The sequence below is a fragment of the Daphnia magna genome, linkage group LG3 (genome assembly GCF_020631705.1).
Source record: "Daphnia magna isolate NIES linkage group LG3, ASM2063170v1.1, whole genome shotgun sequence".
NCBI classification, from domain to species: Eukaryota; Metazoa; Arthropoda; class Branchiopoda; order Diplostraca; family Daphniidae; genus Daphnia; species Daphnia magna.
Genome location: NC_059184.1, coordinates 3,816,749 through 3,840,809, shown reverse-complemented (window position 1 = coordinate 3,840,809; position 24,061 = coordinate 3,816,749). Strand labels below are relative to the sequence as shown.

Sequence of the window (24,061 nt, the reverse complement as noted above, 5' to 3'; positions counted from 1 at the left end):
TCTGGTCCTGCCTTGTAGCAGACGGAAGAAAAGCGCCATCAACCGGCGTGGAGAGTCCCTGATATTTTTCCCTCTTCTCTCCTCTCCTCTCTCTATCTCTCTTATCCTTATTTCTTTCTTTAAACACAAGACACACACACACACACAGTCTGCTTCACTCTTTGCTGCTCTCTTATATTTCAAGAAAAAAAGACTCATTTTGTGCTTTTATTTTTCCCCTGGAGAAGAAAAAAAAAAAGGAAAAAGAGACTCCAAAAGAGGGGGGCCTGACTCGTGTTGTAGTGCATACAGCGAAGCGCGCGAGTTCGGTACTCGACTCGGCAGAGAGAACCACCAGTTCAATGTTTCCCACCAGCCAGGGCATTTCTTCTCTTGCAGTAGAAACTCTCTGAAAAGTTTGCACACGCACAATATTTCGTTTGCAGGTTTTTTCTTCCTGTGTCACTGGAAACTGAAAATAGTGTTTGTGTGTGTGTGTCTGTGTGTGTCTGTGTGTATTTTTCGTACGGTGCGTTTACGTTTTGTTTTCCGAGAGTGACACACGAGGAGTTAAAAAGTTGCGTGTGTGACTATCTGTTTGAAGAAGAAAATAGAGAACGAAATACCTGTCTGTGGCATCACACGAAAAAGAAGATTCTGCTTTTCTAGTGAAATAGGAGAAAACATAAGAGGGTGACGTTGATCGGTCGTTATTGCATCAGATCTCTAATTATTGGGTGGGTCTTGTTTTTTTTTAACTATCTGTATCTTGAATTCCGGTTTTCTTTGATCAGATTTATTGCTATCTCGCGTACCATCTTGTTCTTTATGTGGATGATTGAAAAGAGCAAAAAAAAATTCCTGTTGGTGCCGTCATTTTGAATATCCGCGTGTTTGATGGCGTGGCGTCAGTCAGCCTCGAAAAACATGGCGTCTCGTCAAACTGTTGAATGTTTCTTGACCCATCACAAACTCGTTTTCTTTGTCAGAATTTTTTGTTTGCCGTTGCTGGTTGGATTCTAATTTTTTAAATCTAATTAATATTTTCTTTTTAAATTTCAGTGTTTGAAGTGAAGAGGCTCGTTTGACACCAATTGGACAGTTGAAATTCACTTCGTCGTCCTTTCGCCAATTATTTTTTGTTGGCGTTTGACGCCCCCCTCCATTTTTTTTTCTTTATTTTTTTTTTTATCTTAAATTGTTGAGTTAAATTTCTCAACATCCTTCGAGAAGACAAGAAAATTTGAAAAATCTCCATAAACGAAGAGGAAGGAAGAGTGACCCCCCAAAAAACTGCAAGTTTCTTCTTCTCATCGTAGCATGAAGAGACCCGCCTCCGAAGTTCTCTACGCCTACACCTTGTTGCAGCAGCCTCTCGCCATCATGGACGTCATGCAGGTATGTAACCTTCATCTTTCATTTCGGCTGCCATTGTTGTGGTTTATGCTTTATGCCAAGGTGAAGAAAAAATTTTTTTTTTAAAAGGTAGTCTGGGGCATTTCTAGAAAAAAGTGGGTTGGATTTTCCCTTTTTTTTTTTTAGAGGTCGAAGTGGAGGAAGATAAAAAAGGCAGAGGGTATGGGGTAAGTTGTTGGAAACAAAAGAATTTCTTTGTGTGTACGAAATTCTCGGTACTCTCTTTCTCGGGTGCTGACACCTGGCGGCCAGGTGAAACCAACGATTTGCTTCTGCACTCCCCCCCCTTCCTAACCCCACAAACATTCTAAAATTGAACGAGGCTGTGTTTTATATCGACGGCTTGTTGTTTGAACTTTTGAGGTATTTGTTGCCCTACCGATAGGAGGAAGAGAAGACCCTTTTTTCTATTTTTTTCTTGCTTTTTTCCCCCCATCTTGTGTTTAATCGACGAGTTCCTAACCCCCCCCGTGGAACAAAGTCGGAGTGCCAGACCGTGTCTGTTTATTTCCGAAATAGCTCCAAGGCCTCTTCTCTTTCTCTCCCCCCTCGAGACACTGTTAGAGATTTTTCTTCTCCCTTGGCTAGTCTCTTTTTTTTTTCTTATTTTTTTAAGTTTGGTGTAAATAATCCGTTCGTGTTGAATCAAACAAAAACATCCGCAAGTCACGGCATTCCTCCGCTGTTACAAACTTAAAACGAAAACAGCACACGAGCCTCCGGACGACCGTTTTGACTTTGGTAAAAGAAGAAACGTTTCTTGTTTTTTTGTTTTTTTCCCGAATAATAAAAAAAGATGTCACGATTTGAAAGGGAAAAAAAAATACCTTGATTATAAAATTATCGTGTCCTTAAGGAAAAGACAGTTTGTGTCCCGGTTTTTTTTAGCTCCCGATTAATTAGAGGGGGGGGGGGAATAGAAAAAAAAACCTCAAGAAAAATCCATTGTGTAGGAGGTTTTTTTCTTTTCTTCTTATTTCAAGTTGGGAAAGGTGAATGCCTTGAAGGACGAGCCAAGGTGAATCTCATCGTCCGCGCGGAACAACCGCATAAGCTTGAAGCAGCAGACCCTTTTTTATTATTTAATTCTTTCCTCTTTTTTTCCTCAATTTTTTTTCCCCCTCCGTTCGAAGCTCTCAGCGGACCGGCAACACATTTCCTCCCCCCTTGTCCCCCTTTCGGAAATAATAGCAATATTTGATAGGAACGATTTTATTTTTGTTCTAAACGCAGTAGAATGGCGAAGCAGACGTTTTTATCATTAAAGGCACTTTCCATTCTGTGCATAATTGATTGGCAGCCAACTTTGCTCTTCTGCTGCAAAACTTTTGACTCAAAAGCTGTGAACATATTGATTTGGCCCTCACTTTCTAGCACGTTCGAAGAGGGGAGTGAAATGCTTTTGATAGGAAGGTATTGCGTATCGCCGTCTTTTAATTGAATCAAGCTAACGCACCTGATGGGCGGGGGTGGCAACGTTAATTTTCTCTACGATTGGGTTTCTTTTTTCAAATTTTGCCGCCATTTTTTGTGTGGCAATAATCTGAGTTGTTCTTTTCACCAATTAATTTGCGAGTGTCGTTACCATTTTCGTATGCGCACATTGCAATAGGGCGGGCGGCAGCAGCTCTTAACGCAAGTTGGCACTAGAAGTCCACGCCTTTTGGTCGGCGTAACGCTGTAGAGATCTTGTTATTTGCTTTGTAAGTCTATCTCTTGTCTGGCTCTTCACGAGCCTCTTTATTATTTTTCTTCTTTCGAGCGCACCTTGGTAACGCCGCTAGCCAAAACTTTCATGAATCTTTGAGGGGAAGAAAAAGAAGAAATCGAAAAGAAGGAAATATCTCCCATCGGCAACAAAATTGCGGCAGATGTTACTGGTGGCATGACCGGCTCCTGGTGTGTTCTCCCACCTTCCCTAGCAGCTGTTATGCAAATCTGGAGAGATAAAAAAAAAATACTTTTTTTGTTGTTGTTGAACAATGATATTCTAGAGAGGCTATGCAAGTTGTCTATCGTTGTAGTTGAGGGATCATATTTCTTTTCTTCTTGTTTGAAGGCCGTGCGTATTAAACTATCCAGGTTGATGGTGTACAACAGCGGATCGTTAGACATCAGACGGAAGGTTGGGCTGCACCTGTGGTCTGCGTCCCTGTCTCAAGGGCGTGTGAATGGTGCCATCTTCCGGATTATTTTTGAGAGAAATGTTTCTAATTTCTTTTTTTTTTTTCTTTTAATTCTTAAAAAAAATATCTAATCGACCGGATCTCCTGTCGCAAAGACACGCAGCACCCATGTAGCCTTTATCTCTTAGTTCTCTTGATTTGTTTTCCTTTTTTTTTTTTTTTTTACACTGAAGAAGTTTTTTTTTTACACTGAAGAAGGACCTGATTGGTTAGCTGCCACTTGTTTTATTATTAGTGTGTTCGGCTGGTTTTCCTACTGGTGTTCTTCATTTGATATTGATTAACAGTAAAAAAACAACCAAAAGAGGGGGTATAGCGAGGCAAACCGTGAAGGCCCTGTATATATTTATGTTGTCAACCTTGATAGATGGAACAAGTTGTTAATGGTTTCTCGGGAGTTTGGCATTGAAAGATAAATGGTCATCTGTCGCCCTGGCGTTTGAAACAGAGACCACACTTTTCCCATAGAAAGGGAACAAACAAAAATCCTTGATTTTCGTTATAGCGTTATGACTTTCTTTCATATTATTCTCCTTATGCGCAAAATATGGGTGGTTGATACTCTTTTTTGGGGGGGAGGGGATGGGGGGTTTGTTTATTAGAACGACGCGTGTATGGCAAGCGGCCTTCGTCGCACATGGCGCTAGCGAACGTTGTCTGGGTGGTTTAGCGAATGCCATCTAGCGGTTATTTTTGTCACTAGGATTAGTTTGCGCGAAGGGGAGGAGAAAAGCGGAACGAGTTGGTCGGGCCTTTTTCTTTATTTTGTGCTCGTCTTACCGGTGTAGTATAGTCGAAGATTCTGAGCCGAGCAGTTGCGCTCAGTCATTCTGTTGAGTCTGGTCGTGGCCGTACGCTCGTCCGCCCTTTTTTTTCCCTTTCAATCTCTCTCTTTTCTGTCTCTCTCTCTCTATCTCTCTATCTGTCTTTTTTTTTCTCTCTCACTTTTAATTTTCATTAATTTGTTTCCTTTTTCCTCCTGACTGCCCTTGTTTTCTCTTATTGTTATATTTCTCTCTCTCCCTCTTCTGACACTTGACAGTAGTAAAAATCGACGCTGTACTCGGTACGGGAAAGAAGAAGAAAATTACATTTTGTGTTAACAGTTTCGGCGTGTGTGTGTGTGTGTGTGTTTGGTATAGTGTATCCTCCGCCGCGTTTCTCTTCCATCCCATTGGCTGTTGATAGCCGCGTACTATACTTGCACACACTCCCACTAGTACCAGCACAAACCCGGCAAAAAAAAACGAAATTTGTGTGAGAGTTGACTTGAGTGTCGTTCAATCTTTTTCGATTATTCTCTCACTAACTTTGTTGTGTGTCTCTGCGGGCGTTTTTCCTACTCAACTTTAACTCGACGTCATTGTCATCAAATGCAAATTTCGACGATGGTAAGCCAAACTCCCCTCAACGACAGGACAAATTTATGTTCTTTTTTGAATTAGGGAACGTCGTTATCTGCAGTTTGCCTTATAAAAAAAAATGTTATCTGCTTTATTTTTTAGTGTTAGAGTCCATATGCTGTGTGCCCTTTCATGAAAACTGTTGCACACACACGCACACAAAAGGTTTTTCCATCGAAACTTCCCCCCAAGACCGGCTGCTATATAGCAACAGCTCGTACGTATGGGATGTACCAAGAGGTTCTTCTGCACAACACATGCCCAGCCATCACAGCCCCCAACCGGTTGAATGGTGTGCAGTGTGTGTGTATAGTATATAGTATGTGGTTGTACACCGAAGCGTGGAGAAAGAGAGAGATACCCTGCGGGTTTTCACATGAAGAGGGAATCAGGGAATGGTGAGGGAGGAGGGGGGTCTTTGCACTCGAGAAACCTGTGGAGGGACAGCGGATAACACAAGAGAGGAAAGAAAAGCCAGACGGAGCCACTAACGCTTGGTGGTTTTTTTTTTTTTACGCTTCTCTTCTTGGATTTCCTTTTGGTATCCGAGGAATGTTGTTTGTGCCCAAAAGAGAGGAGGGGTGTGCTAGCAGCCACCGCCAACCGTATTCGTGTCTGTTGTTGAGAAAGAGTGTAGGGGAAGAAAGTAGAAAATGTTCGTGTCAATCCATCACATGTAACATATTATTTATGTTGGGAATTAGGATTTTTTTTCTTATGTTTTTTTTTTTTAATATGGTCTTTTGGGCTGCGTAGCAACTGGTTCTCTCATTTCTTTCTAAAGAACTGGAAACTACTCCTCCCCCACGCACACACCGAAAGAAACCCACATCCGGTAGTGGTGATACGGTCCGCCACGTTAGTTCGATCTAAAAAAGAAATGTATTGTGTGTAATGGTGGTTAGAAAACTTGGTGGTTAAAAGTTTGCTCAAGCTTTCGTGCGGGTGTCGCGCCAAAGAAACCCGCTACCGGAGAGTCTTATTCGAAAAAAAAAAAAAAATAAATAAAAAGCCAGACGGTTGTGAACGAAGATAACCGACCGACCAACCAACCACTGCCGAGAAAGTTGTTTTTAATTTTCCTTCGTGTCCGCCTCCCTTCTGGCATCAGCGTCGTTTTTTCCTCCATGTCTTCTGGCGTGTCTGCGCTTTAGCTGCCACCGCCGCACCAGCAAAAAGCAGATGCTATTTTTAAAAATGGCTAAAGGAATCTTTTTGAAACATTTTTCTCTTGCAAGAGAGAGAGGGCGGGGGGGATTGGAGCACGTCTGTTGGATGGGAGTCGGCAAACCGGATTGCAATTCCGTCTTTTTTTCTTTTTTTTTTTTTTTACTTCATTGTTCCCCCCTCCGGAAAAACATTTCGATTCTCTGAAAAAGAAGAGGGCAGAGCAAAACCAAAAAAAAAAAAAAAAGATAAGTTGCTTATTTTTGGGGGTGTACTTTAAATGAAAAGAATGGCCCTCTTTGCGACGCTGATCCAGAAATCTTTTTTTTTTTTTTTTTTTTTGTTGGGAAAAAAATCGCTCACACAGGGACAGTTGATGGATGAATGAATAAGAAAAGAGAGAAAAAAACAAACAAACAACTGGCGCAGCAGAGAACAAAAAATCTGGTAGCGTGAACGAGATTCCACCAACAACAGCATTCCTCTCTGTTTTGTTTTGTTCTCTGAAAATCCTTGTCCATCAAAAAAATAAACTCTTGGTAGATCTTCGACCGGATGTATGTGGACAACGTGATCCGTTGATTGTCAGAGAATGGGCGAGCTAGAGTTCTGCTTGTTCCAATCGGCCCCCCCTCCATTTTATTTTCTTTTTTTTTTTTGCAACAGGAAATGGATGATGACGACATCGGCCGTGCCTGTCTGGAGGATGAGTTAATAGACTAGCGCATTCCATTGCCCCGTGACTTGCACAGGCCAACGGCCACGACCGTATAATAATCATCAGCTGGATTTCCTGGGAGTGGAGGGGGGAAAAAATAACAGTACGGGCTATTTAAAATGGAACTATCGCCCGCCATGTTGGAACAGACTTGGTCGACGTCATCACTCTATGTTAGAATCTTTCGTCTCACGTTTCCTTCCCGTCGCCCCCCCCTCTTTTTTTCTTTTTCCTTCCCCTCTTCTCTCGTCTTGAGATGCAGGCGCATTTTATTTTTCTTTATAGAGTAGGTTGGTTGAGTTTCTTGTTTTTAGAAAGGCGAAAAAAGAAACCCATCTCCGGTTTGGCACCATCCGACCGTACACACACTGCGGCACGTACCAAATAGTCATCGATCCTACCCAACTCCTCCCCGTTCGTCTCTTCTTTTTCCTTCTTCGTTCTTTCGTCTTTATTTCCGTTTTCTTTTTACTTTTTCTTTCTTATTATTTTTTTATTATTTATTTTTTTTTTCATTGCCACACGCGCAACTTTCTTTGCGTTCGGACTGAACGCCACTGTTTTCTTACGTTTGTGGATCCAAGTATTTTCTTTATTTGGCTCATTCGCTTTTTTTTTTTTTTTTGCGGATTGTTGAACCGCGGCTTTTTCGTGACTGCGACGGGTTTGGGACTGTTGCCAGGTCACGTGCAGATAGTATGTCCGTCTTGCCTTCGTGCTCCGACTGCCGAATAGTTTTTGTTTTTTCCTCGCAAGTTAAGCATTTTTTGTTTTTATTTATTTTTTTCTTTTTTTCTTTCTTTATTTTTCCCGCAGGGAGGGGGGGGGGTATGTTGTCTATTTAGACGTGAATCTTCTACAGTTAAAAAGTACAGTGGGTGTAATTTTCTTTGCTTCAGGCCGGATATCCTTCACCCCTCCCCTAGTTTTGTTTTCAATGGACTTCACTGAGCTGAATGAATTTTGATGTGTGTAAAATGATTGATCCTAAATGCCTCGAAGGAAATGCCTCGAAGGGATCATTAGAAAAGCAACGTCGTGAATGACGCACGCATTTTATTATTATTAAAAAAAAAAGAAAAAGAAATCGAGGGTTCCCATTTCATTTTTACGTCAAGGTTTTTTCTTTTGCGTTGTGTGGGAGGATTTAAGGCTTTGTCTTTGATGACTGCTATTTTTTCCTTGACCTGTTGTGTGTGTGTGCGTTGCCTGTTGCCTGTTGCGGTCTGTGTGAATGGGTTTTGCGTGAGTGGTGGGAGATTTGATGATGGCGTGTGTGCGGTGTTCGCCTTGTTGCCACTCACGTTTTTTTTTTATTTGGTGCGTTCACCGTCGCTTCTTGGAAGTAATGATGTGTTCGTGGGAAACGAAGCGACCGTGTCCTAAATACTAACTAATTTATTATTTTCTTTTTAAATCAGTTGTTATATCTATGGGGTTAGAGAAACAGGACTGTGGGCCAGTTATTGGGATTTAATTTTGATTTTCTTTTTCTTTTTCGATTTTTATAGCGCGGTTCTGAGGAACTGGCCATGAGCAACGGCGCTGTACTCAGCCCTCAATCCAATCACGCCGACAACAACAACGACGCCAAGAAGGTAAAAATAGACATTTGAATTTTGTTTTTTGTTTCTTTTCTTTTAAAATTCTGGGAAACATTTTATTTCGTAAGGGAGGGGGGGGGGGAGATAGTTGGGGCATTTAACGAGTTTCTTCCCGGATGTTGGAATCCTTTTTACTTTTCTCCATTTGTTTATCTGAAAAAAACAAAAACAAAAAACAATTCGTGATTGATCCCAATGCTCGAGGCGCTCCCAAAGAACTGAGGGCCGTTCATTTGAGCGAGTCGGTGGTGGTTGGGTCGAGTTTGTATTATTTCCCCTGTGCACACCAGGAAACGAGATAATTGTATTCCGTGGTTTAACCAGCTGTAAATGAATGAAGCTCACGATTTCATTGTTTTCTTTTTTGTCTGCGTCGTGATGTGGTGACAGGTTAAACTGGAGCCGAGAAGCCCAGCCAAACCGTCTCGAGTCGTCCACATCCGCAACATCCCCAACGACGTGACGGAGGCTGAAATCGTTCACCTGGGCATTCCTTTTGGACGCGTCACTAACGTGCTCGTCCTCAAGGGCAAAAATCAGGTGCGTGCGTGTTTAGTTTTGTTTCTCTGTCTGGATATGCTCTCGAGGCCATCTGTTGCTGATGGACCACCCACTACATCATCATTCATTTTGCTTTGGTTTTTTGAATTAAACCGATTTATTTTCATAGGCGTTTTTGGAGATGGCGGATGAAGGCGCTGCCATTTCGATGGTCAACTACTTTAGCAGTGGCACGTCTGCCCAGCTACGTGGCCGCAACGTTTTTGTCCAGTACTCTAACCATGTCGCTCTCAAGACGGACCAGTCCCACTCCAACGCTGTACGTTTTTTTTTTCCCCTTCCCCTTATTGCACTTGCTAATCGACTTTTAATGAATTTACACATGGCCACTTGACTGGTGTAGAGTGCTGCTGCTCAAGCTGCTCTCCAAGCCGCTCAAGCCCTTGCTGGCCAGACGGAGACTCAAGGAGGCCCCAACACCGTTCTCCGTGTCATTGTCGAGCACATGGTCTACCCCGTTACCCTTGATGTTCTCTTTCAGGTACGCAATTATTTCTGAATTTTGTTGCATTCGGTGTTGGTTAATTTTTGTTTGTTTTTTTTCTTTTTTAATTAATGAATGGAACAGATCTTTTCCAAAGTCGGCCGGGTGCTGAAGATCGTCACTTTCACAAAGAACAGTAAGTCCTTTTTGTTTTTCATTTTGAACATTTGGCATTGATTGCTGTGCGTTTCCCATATGTGGCCAGATTGGGTATGCGCAAGTTTGGGAATGAACGGATTAGTAGTCAAACTATTAATGAGATCTGGTTTAGAAACACAAAGTTGATGGGGGGGGGGGGAAAATTACTGCTAGGAAAAGAAAACTGGAATTCACGTTGAAGGACGGGTGTTTTTTGCTTGTTTTTCTTTTTTCTTTCTTTTCTTTGTTTTTTTGTTTTTTTTTTTCAGTGGCTTGTTTTTGTTATTCAGTTTTAGTTTGGGAAACGGGAAACGTACCATCCAGTAATAGTAGTAGGCCCATCTCCCTTTTTATTTTCCTCGCTGGGTACGATGTTGTTTACGTGATTCGTCTTCTGTTTGCTCGGGTGGCGTGTCTTTTTCTGTCTTGCGGATGAGTTCCCTTTCGTTTTGTTTACACTAGCGGCCATGGAGGGGGGAGGGGTTGAGTTTTGGAACATGGTTTATTTACGCGATGGCACAGATGCTCTTATGACTATCGCTCCCTTTTTTGCCTCTTTGGTCTTTCAACTGGTGGAGGGGGAGGAGGGGAAAGTGTTCCAGATGTCCGATGGACGAGATGCCAAAACAAAACGGGACCGGAACCTCTTCTGCCCGTCTCTGCTTCTCGTCTTGTCGACTCGTCTTGACGACCGCTTTAGGAAAGCGGGAGTTTGTGGGGGCGGGGGTGGGGGCAGGGGTGGGGGCAGGACGCGTGACTCATGGTGCCCTCTTGAGCTAAATTTAGGTTTTTCATGACACCGCTCTGTTTTGGGCTTTATCGCTTTTCCTTTCTTTTGTTTGCTCCGTTTTTAAGAAGAAGAGAAAAAAAAAACAACAAAAAACGATGAGCGAATGGAATTTTAAAAGAATTAGAAAATTAAATTTTTATATTTGTTATTGTGCAGATACATTCCAGGCCCTGATCCAATATCCGGATGTTGTCACTGCACAAGCGGCTAAACTGGTACGTTTTTCGATAAGATTTTTCTGTTTTGTTTTTAAACACGCAATTTGGCGATGTGAATTAAATTGTGCGTTTCTTGATTTAGACGCTGGACGGACAGAATATCTACAATTCTTGTTGCACGCTGCGCATCGAATATTCTAAATTGAGCAGTCTCAACGTCAAGTACAACAACGACAAGAGTCGCGATTATACTAACCCTACGCTGCCAACTGGCGACCACAATTTGGACGCGTTCGCCATCACCGGTAAATTATTGATCTCAATCATTCATTCAAATGACTCTTTACACCACACACTGACCAACGCCCATCTTCTAAATACCCCTTTTGCTAATTTTTCGTGAATCTTCTTTTGCGATCTTTCTTTTTTTAAAAACAAACCAAAAAAAAAAAAAAGATAATTGTTTTTAAGATTTTTAAAGAAAACTTTCTTTTCTCATCGTTTCACTTAAAATTCGGTTAACGTTTTCAATAGCGTGATGTTCCATCACCTGAACGCTTTTAATTGTTTTGAGTTGTTTTTTAACGTTTTTAACCATTCGCAGTGTTGGGCTTTTAATTTTTCCAAATAATATTAATTTTACTATTAAGGTTCAACTAAAAAAAAAACCAAAAAAAAAAAGAACATGAAAATTGTCCAACTGTGGCATTTAATCGGGAAACTTTTTTTTTTTTTTTACTTTCTCTTTGAAAAGAAAAGAAAAAAAGTTATTAATATTACATAATAACTGGCAACGCACTCCAGCGCTCATCTTTTTTTGTTCCTATTTTTGGTTGTATGAGTGTGTGTGTGATTGGTTTCGTTAATAACTCGTTGATTAAGGAAAAGGGATGTTGGTTTTAATTGGGGGGTTTTGGTTATCAAGATGATTTTCATTTTTTTCTTGGAAAAAAAAAAGAAATCGTAGAACATTATCGCTTCCTATTTCCAATATGTTTTTGTTTATTATTATTTTTGATGTGTTATATTAGTAGTGGCTAGTGTGTACTTGTTATTTGCTGTGGTCTTGCTACCCAGCCCACATGGTTGTATGTGGAATTTTACTTAGATTATGAATGTGCGTGGTCGCTGTTAGGTGGCGCCGGAGTGCTGGCCTCCCCTTTCCAAGCCATGCATGGCCTCGCATCGCCCTTAACCGCAGCTTACGGCTCTGCATCGGTCGGAGGTAGGCATCCATCCATCCCAAAAAGAACACACCCCATATTTTCTTTACCAATCTCTGCTTTTTTTTCGTTATTTTTCTTGTTTGTTTTTTTTTTTCTCCCCAAATCGAATCACGAATTCCATTGATTCTTTTTTTTTTCTCCTCTCTTCTCTCAGTGTAAGTCAGCTAGGAGAAAAAAAAATTGGGCCAACTTACTTTCTTGAGCTTCTGCCTCTTGTTTATTTGAACACTAAAACAAGAGCCAAAATGGAACACGGCGTTTTGAATGTTCTCATTCTGTTGTTTATTTTTGTGTGTTTGGTTTGGGGAACCAGTTTTTTTTTCTCGCCTTTTTCGCCTTCTGCTTCTGTCACAATCATCACATTCATCTCCCATTTTAATTTCATACCAAATGCTTAATTGCTTCACGTCATGAACGGAGACCAATTATTAAAACAAAGCAAAAAACTAATCTCTTCTTTTTTGTTTTATCCATTTATTTCCTGTGGTTCACAATAGGTGGCGGAGCTGATTTCATCTTACCAAGTACGTAATTGAGCAATTATTTTTACCTTATGATAATTCGATTAGAAGAAACGCGTGTTGTAAAGAAGCGGGGTTTTGTACTAAACTTGCCCCTTTTGTTTCTCACTTCAAGGTGGTTTCAGTTTGCCAGGAGGTTCGGCTTCGGCCGCTTTGGGTCCAGCAGCTCTGCGCCTTTCTGGCCAGCAATGTTCATCTGGAGCCGTCTTGCTCGTCTCGAATCTCAACGAGGAGGTATATCTTCTTTTCTTTTGTTGTTGTTGTTGTTGTTGGAATTTGTTCTCACTCTGTTTAGTTGTCGAATGGTGGTCTCTTCCAAACACCTTTGTTTTCTTCGTCGATTTGTTTTTTCGTTTGTTTTCACTCTGTTAACGTGTCGGTTTCACTTAAAAATTCTTTTGATTATCATTTCGCGATCGGCACTCCCGACTTAAATGGCGGAGGGTTCATTGACAAAAGTAGTTTAAAACAAAAATTAATTAAACTTCTTTTTCTAATTAACTTTCTCAAATATTCCAATCCTTCAACTTGCAAAGGATAAGAAAAACCTAAACTTTTGTTTCGTCATTTATGATTTTATTTTATTTTTTTACTTTTCCCATTTATTTATTTTGTGCTTTTTTATTTTTTTTTTTTTCTCTCTGCTCTCTGTGGTATATTCGTAAACACTACACACACACAAAAACAAAACAAACAAAACAAAACACATTCTACTCTTCACACTACCTCTTGCGCTGGTCCTCCGCTCTGATGCTGTCGCTGCCGCTGTTGCCGTCTTCCGTGTCCCGCCTGTTGCTGCTGCTCACGTCATATTCAATTTTATTTTTATTTTACCATCTATTTAAATCCAAAAAATCTGATCTTTAATTTTTTTTTCTCTCCATTAATCACTACACCACCTATTGTCTTTTTTTATTATTTATTTATTTATTATCTTTCCTTTCTATGGGAAATTTTTTTTTTTTTTTTTAATTCACAAACCCTCTTCAAATTCATATATAATCCCGTCAATATTCTCCAACACTCGCAGATGGTCACGCCTGATGCTCTCTTCACTCTCTTCGGTATGTCTACCAGTTTCTTATTCAGATAATTTTTGTTTGTTTCATTCTCCATTTGACAAATCTCATTTTCAAATTTCTACTATTTTTTTTTTTTTTTTTTTTTTTATGTTTTGTGTTTGTTGAATTTCTTTCTCTCGCGCTCGCACCGTCACTTTTATTATTTTTTATTATTTATTATTTTTAATTTAATTGAGCTTTTGGATAAGAAAATACCTGGTTGCCAGACAAGATTGGAGAGAGAGAGACGATGAGAAATGATGAAACGCGATTGAATAGTTCGAGTCTCATTGGGTTTTTTTTTTGTTTGTTTGTTTTCTTCTTCTTCTTGGCAGGTGTTTACGGTGATGTCCATCGGGTGAAGATCCTGTTCAACAAAAAGGATACGGCCCTTATTCAAATGGCCGAACCGCATCAAGCCCAACTTGGTAAACAGCAGTCTGGCGTCATTTGGCGCCATGTGACGAAACTTTCTGAATTCATTTTTATTTATTTATATTTTCATTCGTTTCAGCAATGACTCACCTGGACAAGTTGAAACTCTATGGTAAGCAGTTGAGGGCTATGCCATCTAAGCACCAGGGCGTCCAGATGCCCAAAGAAGGTCAACCTGATGCTGGTCTGACCAAGGACTTTATCAACTCGGCTCTTCATCGTTTCAAGAAACCCGGCAGCAAAAATTATCAAAATATCTACCCCCCTTCATCCACGCTCCACCTGTCGAATATTCCGTACGTTTTCTCGTTATCTTTGACTGCAACTTCCTTAATTTTTGACCTCCATTTTTTCATATTCCCATTGCAGGCCGAATGTTACTGAGGAGGAGATTAAAAACGCCTTCACCGCGGCTAATTTTGCGCCACAGGCCTTTAAATTTTTCCCGTAAGTTTCGTACCTCGATGATCCAGAAACGTTCATTTTCACTAATTTTTTTTATTTAATTTTTTCACCGGTGAGTTAGGAAGGACCGGAAGATGGCGTTGATACAACTAGGTAGCGTCGAAGAAGCCGTGGCTGCTCTAATTGTAAGTCTCATTCCAGTTTTATTTTTTATTTTTCTTCCCTGCAAAGACAAAAATGCGTACACGTCAGCAGTTGTTTACCCAATTTGTTCGTCCTAACTCACTTTCTTTTTTTTTTCTGTGTTTCAAAATAGAAAATGCACAACTATCAGCTCAGCGACTCGAGCCACTTGCGAGTCTCCTTCTCCAAGTCGACTATTTAAACAAACAAAACATTAAAAACAAAAAAAAAAAAAACAACAACAAAAGCACACATACACATAAATGTCCCGAGAATATCGAACAAAACAAAAAAAAAAACACGCGCATCTGGATTTGAAAAACAAAAAACAAACAAACAAACAATCCCTTCGATATAATAATAATAATTACTATTATTTTTTTTATTATTATTATTATTATTATTATTATTATTATTATTATTTTTGCGTGTTTGTGTCCCGTCGAGATGAGAAGTGTTCAAATGCGCACCTGCCGGAAGTCTCTAGCGCGTTGCACAAGTCCCCCAACCCGTCTTTACCTTATCTCCACTCTCTTACACTTAGAAAACCATCAACACGTTGGAAAACATTTTCGACTTCTAGAAATTAGCCCTTCTCCACATCTTTGCTTCTTCTTCTTCTTCTTCTTCCAAGGATGGATGATGAAATGTTTTGACTTGGCAACGAGGCAAAATATTGTCTTCACCAATCTACCGTTTGCTGCTTTGAGGCTGAGCCTCTATCGCACAAAACAGACAACAAAGAAAACTACAACCATAATTTTTTTTTTTTTTCTGTCCTCGTTTTTTTTGTGTTTTGTTTTGTTCCATTTCGATGTCACCGCAATCGCCTCTCCTGTCCACTCGTGTGCACCCCGTAACACCTTTCGTGTGTGTGTGTGTGTGTAATGTCTGTTTATCGGGGGGCTCAAGAGGAGGAGAAAATGTTTTGTCTTCGATTGTTTGGAACTCCCAAAATGTATTTTTCCCCCATCTTCCACTTCCGACATACTCGACAAGTAAAAACGAACAAATCACAAAAGCAAAAAAAAAAAAAAAAAAAATTGTGGACTAACCCTATACACACCCACCATCATTACACCTGAATTTTTTTATTTTTATTTTTTTATTTGTTGTGCGAAATGATCGATTGTTCTTGGGCACATCTGATGTAGAATTAGATAACTGATTTCGGCAGCCCAAAAGTGTGGTGAAAGACAGACCTCCAAACAACACTCCTATCTACCCCCATTTATACTACCCCCTGTCCCTAGAAACATAAAAAAAAACAAAAACGAGAAGTTAAAGAATAAGGGAATTTAAGATCTATTTTTGCAAGTGAAATTGTACATCTCTTGTTTATGCGCCTCTTTTGAATTATTAATTATTATTTTTATTTTATTTTTGGTCCCATATAAATTGCTGAGAAGAGGTTAGTTAATTTCATTGGATTTTGGGTAGGGAGGAGATTTTAAAAAAAAATGTTGGGCTTTTCGCACACAAGACTGGAAGCGGCAATTATTTTTTCAATTTTGTTCGAAACACCATATCGTTTTGAAAGTGTGCGCGTGTGTGTGTGGCTTCATTTTTCCCTCTCACTATCTTAAAAATTTTTTTTTTTTTTTCTTTTCGTTTTTCTTTTGTATTTTCTGATCGACCTTTGGAAAAGCAACCTGCAAAAAATTTTCTCGTCTCTTTTTCCTCTTTGTCTCCAACTTATTTTCCCAGCCCTCTTTCTATATATCAAACATTTCCCTCACTTTTTGCTTGCGAATTAGCTTAATATGTGTTGGGGGTTGTCTTGTATGTGTTCTGATTTTTTTTTTCTCTATCTATTACATCTTCTTCTTCTCGCTATCTTCTTCTCTTGATTTATTTTTTATTTAAATTTAATTTTTTTTTAAACACATTTAATTTAACTTTGATTTTTCAGGGGGAGGGTTTTCACCGTTGCTAGGTGTCTTCACTTCGATCTTATGTGGTTCAGTTTTTCTCCACACCTTCACACCAATTTTTTTTTTTTTTTTTTCTGTTTTTATTTACGATGGGGATAGAGACGAAGGCCTTCACTCCTCGGACCATTCCAACATAACTTTCGGATAAAGGCCTTTTTTTTTTATTTGTACTTTTCTGCTTTTTTATTGAATTGGCTACTACCCTGACTTTTTCTTGGGACAACGCACACACCCACAAAACAAACGCTAAGATAATTTTCGAAGATTTTTTATTTTTTTTAATGCTTCCTTAAACGTGCTATTCAAAAAAATTCATTACGAACAAAGCAACAAAAATTGGGTTGATATAATTGTTTTTTTTTCTCATTGGAAGAATCTCATCGGAATTTCGTTTGCGTGCAAAAAAAAAAAATTATGAAAAATAGACGCGTTCATGTGCAGCTTTGCCGGGATTATTTTCCGTCTTTTAATCGAAGTATTTCCCCCCCCCCCCTAAATTGAACTCGAATCACATTTTCTTTTATTATTCTTGGGGGAACAATTGTTAACAATTTAATTGAAGAAAAAAAAAAAAACGAGTCTCGACGCTGTTGTGCTTTCACGTCGTTCAAGTATTAGAGCGGGTAGGGGTGTGTGCTGTGTAATTCGATGCGTCTTATTCCCCGTGCCGCATCTCCACGTCATTCAGTTTTATATTTCTATTTCACGATCGATTTCCTCCCGTTTTTGTTTGCGATTTTTCGCCAATTGTTGCATATCCTGCTACTATTACCAAGCGTACAAGATTGACAGGGGAGTTTGCTCCGGTATATAGTGCATGTGTTTTATTCCGTCGTCTTTACATTGACATGGCGCAGGCTTGAATTCTTGGACACTTTGATTTTTCTCACTCCATCGTTTTTAACTTAAGCTATATTTTGCTTTTTTTTTTTTCCCCGTTTTTATTTTGCTTAATCTCCCTCTGTTTTTTTTTTTAATTCTTATACTCTTAATATTTCTTCATCTTTTGATTGTATTCTGGTTCAACCCCCCACGTTTTTTTAATTTTTCCTCTCGCATTCTCTTTTGTGTATTCTGTACGTGGGCCCCGTGCGGGAGGACTTGCACCGATCCGGCAGTGGAAATGGTTTTTCTTTTTCTCTTATCGTCTGCGATTTTTTTTTTTTACAGGCTTTTTCTTTTGTTGATTTATAAAAACAATTTTCAACTCCTCCTCCCCCCCTGATGTGCCTTGAGAACACAACACACATAGCCCACCAGTTGTACCTTTTTTTTTTTGCGACGTTATTAGTATTATTATTCGTATGAGCAGCATAAGATCATCGTCTTGTATCTTTTTTTTTTTTAGTTTATTTATTTCTACACTAAAAAAAAAAAAAAAACTGTTCCGCGTGTGTGTTGTCCGTTTATTCCCCCCACGCCGATTGCCCCAACACTCACAACAGAGAGCAGCAAACAAGAGATATAAGATTTGCTGATAATGACCATGTCCTGATCGCCGTTTGTTTTGACCATTCAATGTCCAACCGTTCATTATTATTATTTTTTAAATCTTTGACCGAGGGGTACTAACTGCCCCTCACATATTTTGTGGGTAGAAAATTTCCTTTTTTAAAAATTCATTCATTCAGTCTCTCCAATTTTCTCCAATTTCAATTTTTTGTACTGACGTTGATGATTATCATATCATCTTTTTAATGATTTTTTTTTTTTTTGGTGGCTACGCGACTCAACTCGAATGTCGATGGCGAGTTGGTCTAAAAATGAAGAAAAGACCAACTACTACACAAAAGAAAAGAAAGATGACGATGAGGTGTGCATAACTATTTTGTAATCGATTGATATGAACAAAACAAAAAATACAAGATCGTTTTTTTTTTTTTGTCGCTCCAAAAAGAAAGAAAAAAATCTTGCCAATTTGAATTATTGTCTGACGACATTGTAAATGAGACGAACGTAATTCGATCTCCGGACATCTATCATCGAAGCGAATGGAAAAGAGGGTGGAATCATGATTTGACATTAAGAAGAGGATGTTTGTCTACTCATGGAAGAGGTACGGAAATAATAATAGTAAAGGGAAAAAGGGGATGTCAGTGAATTGCAGTGACAAACACAAACTGATCGTTTGTCGGTCGACGGTGACATTTGTTTGCGACGCGGTCGTCGCCCACCAGTCGGAGACGATCATCATTGCCAACCGTCTTGTTTTTCTTGCTGACTGAAACCCCCCCAGAAAAGAGGCGGATGATGATGACTGCTAATCTACTCTCCCCCCTAGCTTTTTCTTTTTCCAAGTCATTAGAACGACACTGTCATAAGTCAGCCATCTCTGAAAGAAAGGGACTTATCGATCGACTCGTAATGTATGACCAGATGGAATTGCGTATCGCTTGTAAAAATATGCTACGAAAGGGTTGGTATTATAACATATTTCTACCCCCCCCCCTCATTTTTTTAAATGTTTCTCCCTTGTTCTTTGATGCAAAAAAATATGGGCTCGACTCGATCGTTGTTGATGGCCGACTGTTGTGATGACTGCCTGCCCCATTTGGGTTTGTCCTGGTAAGGCGGGGTTGTTTTTATTTGATTTAATCCACATTTAAAATCAATATCTTTTGCTGTTTGAAGCAGTAATAAATCAGGTTATAAATAATTGGATAATATGTGTTTTTCAATTGATCTTCTTTCATTAGATTTAGCGGTTCCACGTGGGTCACGTTAATGCGGTGACCCGGTTCATCAGTCAATTTCGACCAGGGTGTCGTCTTATTAGAGGTAAACGAGGACGCTGCAAGAATCTACATGCATTTTACATGCAGGGGGAAGTATAGAAATTAAGTTTTATTTATTTATTCAATTAGAGCAATTAAGAAGCTTTGGCCAAGCGGTTCATCTATTTAGAAGGAGAATTGTGTACTACATTTATTCTTTAGTTTGCCGATCCAATGTGATTATTTGGAAGTCGCGTTTCTTCTCTTTAACGCGTTTAACACTCTTAGATTGATTGTAGAGACTTGAAAAGAGAAACTCGGCTTGCCATTGATGAACGATACTCGTAAATTACGTCTGGACAACACCCACAACATTTAAGGATAATAAAACTAACGAAGCCCCCCATCAATTATTAGATTCCGCGCCAATGAAAACCGCCATAAATCTAAGAAAAATAGCAATGTGATAAAAAAAATAACACATAAAAAATAACATTCAAGGCTCATTAATGATTTTGTAATCTACCAACAAAACATCCCGACAATCGGAATCTTTTGTTGGGACTTGCAAATATTAATTTAATTGAAACGGGTTTCTTCTATTATCTCGATGTGTATCGTTTAGACTTGCCGTGTTTTACTTGATCGTGTTGCGTACACGGATAGAATTTGCTCGTTTATAATAGCTTTAAAGGGAAAGAAAGGAGAAGGGAGTCCCAAAACTCATTCCATTAAGTGGCGATTATAGTCCCAAGACTTGTCGAGTGAATGCGTTTGGGGCAATTGTCGCGCGCCGCCTTTTGCGCTAGTCCCGATGGGGGGAAGGCTCGATTTGTCAGTCTCTCGGCACCTCTTCCGTTATATTCTTTCGATGGCTGTTTGCGGATAGAGACAGACCGCCTGGATGCTCTTTATTTTTTTCTTTAGGCAGATACTTGTACTTGCATGTATATTTTCTTTTTCTTATAGGGGGAAAAAAAGGGTCGTTGCAAGAGTATCTCAACTACACGCTTCATTAATTTGAAGAGTTGTAGCAGAGTGTGTCTATGGATGCACGCGATAGTGTATGGTAGAGGGACTTGACAGTATAGAAATGGTATTTAAACAAAAAAAGAGTCCGCGCATCACTTTCCAATTACCGAGATTGAGCCGGGAAGGGGTTTGGTGATGGGAGTGTACATGCGGATTGATAATATATACAACCAGTGCTGTACACCAGTCACTGTGTGCACTTGCTGTAGGTCTTTCTTTGTTTCTCGCTAGCTCCGTTTGATACTCCACTATTCGTGTATTTAAACGATGGAGAAAACGAATCGTCACCGTGTAAGATGACTAATCGAATTGAGCTTTCCTGTCATTCCTTTAGCTGCGATAAGCTCTGCTATTGAGCATTTCTTTCATCGCAAAAAGAAAAAACGATAAACAATGACGACTCGTAATAGAGCCCTCAGGTTTGTCTTAAATTGCTCCTGGAAGTTGCTCAAAAACGCTTCAAATTTTTCTTTGTTTTTTATTTTTCGAGTTAATGTCGTTACAGCAAACGGGAAATATGGGATCTGTTCCAAAAGATGGAAGCGTTATGGACATATGTAGATCGTTTCTGGAACTTTTCCCAAATCGTTTGAATTACCATATAACGCTCGGCCCCAATTGATTGTGAATATTTAACTAAGACCACTGTATATCAGCTAGAATTCTTATTTTTCCATTAGTTTATTCCTTCTGCCGATTTATTTTCGAAGACGAACCATCCGTCGTTCACGTGCATACAACAACTTAACCAATTTTTTTTTTTTGCTCCAATAATAACGTAGATGTTTAGGATCTTTTACTTGGTGATGGTGCGGTAAGGCATGAAAACAAGGAACGCAACTGACTTTGATGGATCCGGTCATTAGTCCGTGTTACACAGTAGCGGCACGACGATCCATTCAGCGCAGCAGGAATCAAGGAGTACAAATACAGACAACGAGAGACGGGGGGGGGGGGACAGAAACGGTGACACTTTTCCTTCTTTTTATTCCAAGACTGTGACGATAAACCATCGTCATTATATCTGCAACACAATTGTTGTTATTGCGGTGAGGGTGGCGGTGGAAAGGGAGTCCGGCATCAGCCGCTCTAAAGACATAATTCGATTAATGCTTCCCCCCTTCTTTTCTGACCTACCAGTGAATTTTCTTCCTAGAACGACATTTACGTATACATAACGAGCTGAGAGAAGAGAGAGGGGGGATATGGGTAGGAAAACAATCTACTGGATTTTGAACAGAAAATTTCGTCCAATGTATCTCTGCATCTGTGTGTGTAATTGAATCAAAACAAAGATTTAACGCACCGGAACAGGCAAAAAAAAAAAAACGGAGTGTAATGGCCCTATCACGATTCTATTATATATGGGCCACAGTTAGGAGCTGTCCGAACGACTCCCGAATGAACGAAGCGGATGTCGAGTCTGAATTTTCTCATTGGTCGGATTCGCCAGCCAATTGGAGAAGAGCGATCCTGCGCAGAGAGAGTATTACGTACATCCACTTGATCTGTATCTCTCGCAAGTTGTCTCTGTTATTATATCCAGTCGACTGGCCGGAAGGACGCATCCATTGCTCAAGGGGTTCTACTCGAGTAAAGACTTGCAAAAAGAAAAGAAAAACAAGTGAATTTACTTCCATCTCAGTTCTTTGATCTCAACCAGATCAAATGGCCGTTTTGTTGTTGGATAAAGAAAGTCAAGATTGTTTGTCCGCCAAGACGGGCTATCCGGCCGACAGCACGGCACACGACAGAGAAGAAGAGGAAGAAAATGATTTGAAGGATTCATCGGTTCATCGTCGGCCGTCCCGTCGCCAGTTGATCTTCAAAAACGACCCGTCGTCTTGCGTGAATCACGAATTGCTGCTGGTGCAAGAGAATAGCAAACAAAGTCAATGTCAGCAGACGAATTCACCGCCAGCATCACCATCCGCCGACGCCCAGCATCGCGATCTCCAATCGGGTAAAATCAAACCGAGGAGAAGTCGGACTAATTTCACGCTGGAACAGCTCGCAGAGCTTGAACGGCTATTTGAAGAAACTCACTATCCGGATGCTTACATGCGCGAAGAACTTAGCCAGCGACTAGAACTTAGTGAAGCTCGCGTCCAGGTCCGTCCCTAGAGCAAAAGAGTTTATCACATTTGTCTTATACTTTTAAACATCCATTGAACAGGTTTGGTTCCAAAATCGGCGGGCGAAATGCCGCAAACACGAAAGCCAGGGACACGGTAAACACGACACATCCATCCTCTCGTTCGATCCAATTGGGCGATCCGTCGGAAGTCATCGTGCGTTTGGTGAACGTGCAATAGGAGCTTCCGGTGTTCATCACACTCTTTTGCAGCACGTGATGGCGGAGAACTCATTGGGCATTCACCATCCTCGACTGTCTATCAGTGGAAATAGTCTTTGTAATAACAGCGCTAGTAGGGTATCCACCCAACAATCGGGAGCGACAACAAGTTTGACATCTTCGTTCCACCATCATCACCACGGAACATCCAGCGTGAAATCAACGAGTTTTATGACGTCACTAGCGGGGACTACGGCGCCAACGTCTTCCATATCAGCGGCTGAAAGGGGATCACGAGGCATGGATATTCCTTCTTTGCCGTTGCATCCATTTCCGCGCTTGATGGATGCCAGCGCACTTCTAGCAGCTCAACAGGTAAAAATTTGAATAAAAGTGAACGAATAAAGGCACAACATTTCGCGATTGTTTGACACAGTACGTCTCTTCGTTGAACAACGCCAAATCGACACCGGAATGCGGATCAGCGCCGTCACCGAGCCCTGCGTCGTCTTCATTAATTGTTCCATCAGCGACGGTCATTTCGGCCGACACTTTGGTCAATCCTGTTCCAACGACTTCCTCACTTGCCTCATTCTTCTTCCATCCGGCTTCATTGGCCGCTTCTTTGGCCGGCTATCCTCCCCCTCCTCATCCGTGGACCCTCAGTTGGATGAACGCGGCTGCAGCAGCAGCCGCAGCCGCTGGTTATGGTTTTACTACTCCCATTTCGCCGTCAACAACGGTTGCTATGGACCTGACAACAGCCGTTCATCTTCGGGATCCATTCAATTCCATCGCCGATCTACGACTGAAAGCGAAACGTCACGCCGAGGAGCTCGTCGACGTCTCCTCATCTGGCAATAACAATAATAATAACGGGGACAACGGTCCATCTCCCAACAGTCCGCTTTAATTAAAATTTTTAAAATAATAATTAATTCGTTTTTTTTTAATACGCATAATTTGTTTCATTCGTGTTTGTTAAATCTCTGTTATTACATTCCGTCAGTTCGACCTCTAGTGTAAAACTCCATTCCTCTGTACGGAGCCATCAACGACTGGATAATACATCAAAATTGTCATTACTTACTCGAATTGGCCTATATTATTCAAACGACATTGTAAAAAAAAAAAAAGGTTAGACAATTAATGGAAGATCTGAATTGAATAATAATGCAGCCATCGATTTAGAATTAGTTTTCTTGAATAGTGGATATGCAAGTAGTCCTTTTTGGCAGATATACTCCGGCCCACCAAAATGGAATCAGCCGTTATCGTTTGACACGTAACAGTTATTAATAAAACGGCAGTAAATTGAGAATTATGGCAACGTCTTATTCAGTCTAGACGGTACACTAAATTCACTATATTGTGTGTATAGACGTGTTTTATATTGATTGCCTAGCAAAATGGCGGATCTTCTCGACTGGGCGGCTGCAACTCGTAAATCCAGCGCTTTTGGTATTATCGAGTTGGCAGATAACAGTGTATGGATACATTTATACGCACACACTGAGAGAGAGAGTCGTACACGGTTGATTGGATTAGGCCTCGTTAATGCCGGCAGTGTTGGCTCCTTACTCCTGGGCCCAAATTCATCCCCTCCCCCCCCCCCTACACCACCTCCGACTAGCCTCTCTTATCATCATC

At 40.4% G+C, this 24,061-nt stretch overlaps 2 protein-coding genes across 2 annotated transcripts; both read left to right on the top strand.

Annotated features, from left to right (window-relative positions):
• Nucleotides 1-44: 44 nt before the first annotated feature.
• On the top strand, nt 45-16,271 carry LOC116919502 (polypyrimidine tract-binding protein 3). Its single transcript, XM_032925512.2, has 18 exons — nt 45-716; nt 1,042-1,377; nt 8,381-8,467; nt 8,864-9,013; nt 9,144-9,293; nt 9,378-9,515; nt 9,603-9,654; nt 10,603-10,661; nt 10,747-10,909; nt 11,713-11,829; nt 12,328-12,354; nt 12,467-12,585; nt 13,382-13,415; nt 13,748-13,840; nt 13,927-14,143; nt 14,217-14,294; nt 14,374-14,437; nt 14,569-16,271. The coding sequence occupies exons 2-18, from the start codon at nt 1,300-1,302 to the stop codon at nt 14,635-14,637; spliced, it is 1,695 nt and encodes a 564-aa protein (XP_032781403.1). The 5' UTR covers nt 45-716; nt 1,042-1,299; the 3' UTR covers nt 14,638-16,271.
• A 143-nt stretch (nt 16,272-16,414) lies between these two features.
• On the top strand, nt 16,415-23,506 carry LOC123466243 (segmentation protein paired-like). Its single transcript, XM_045171600.1, has 3 exons — nt 16,415-22,227; nt 22,292-22,786; nt 22,848-23,506. The coding sequence occupies exons 1-3, from the start codon at nt 21,784-21,786 to the stop codon at nt 23,322-23,324; spliced, it is 1,416 nt and encodes a 471-aa protein (XP_045027535.1). The 5' UTR covers nt 16,415-21,783; the 3' UTR covers nt 23,325-23,506.
• Nucleotides 23,507-24,061: the final 555 nt, after the last annotated feature.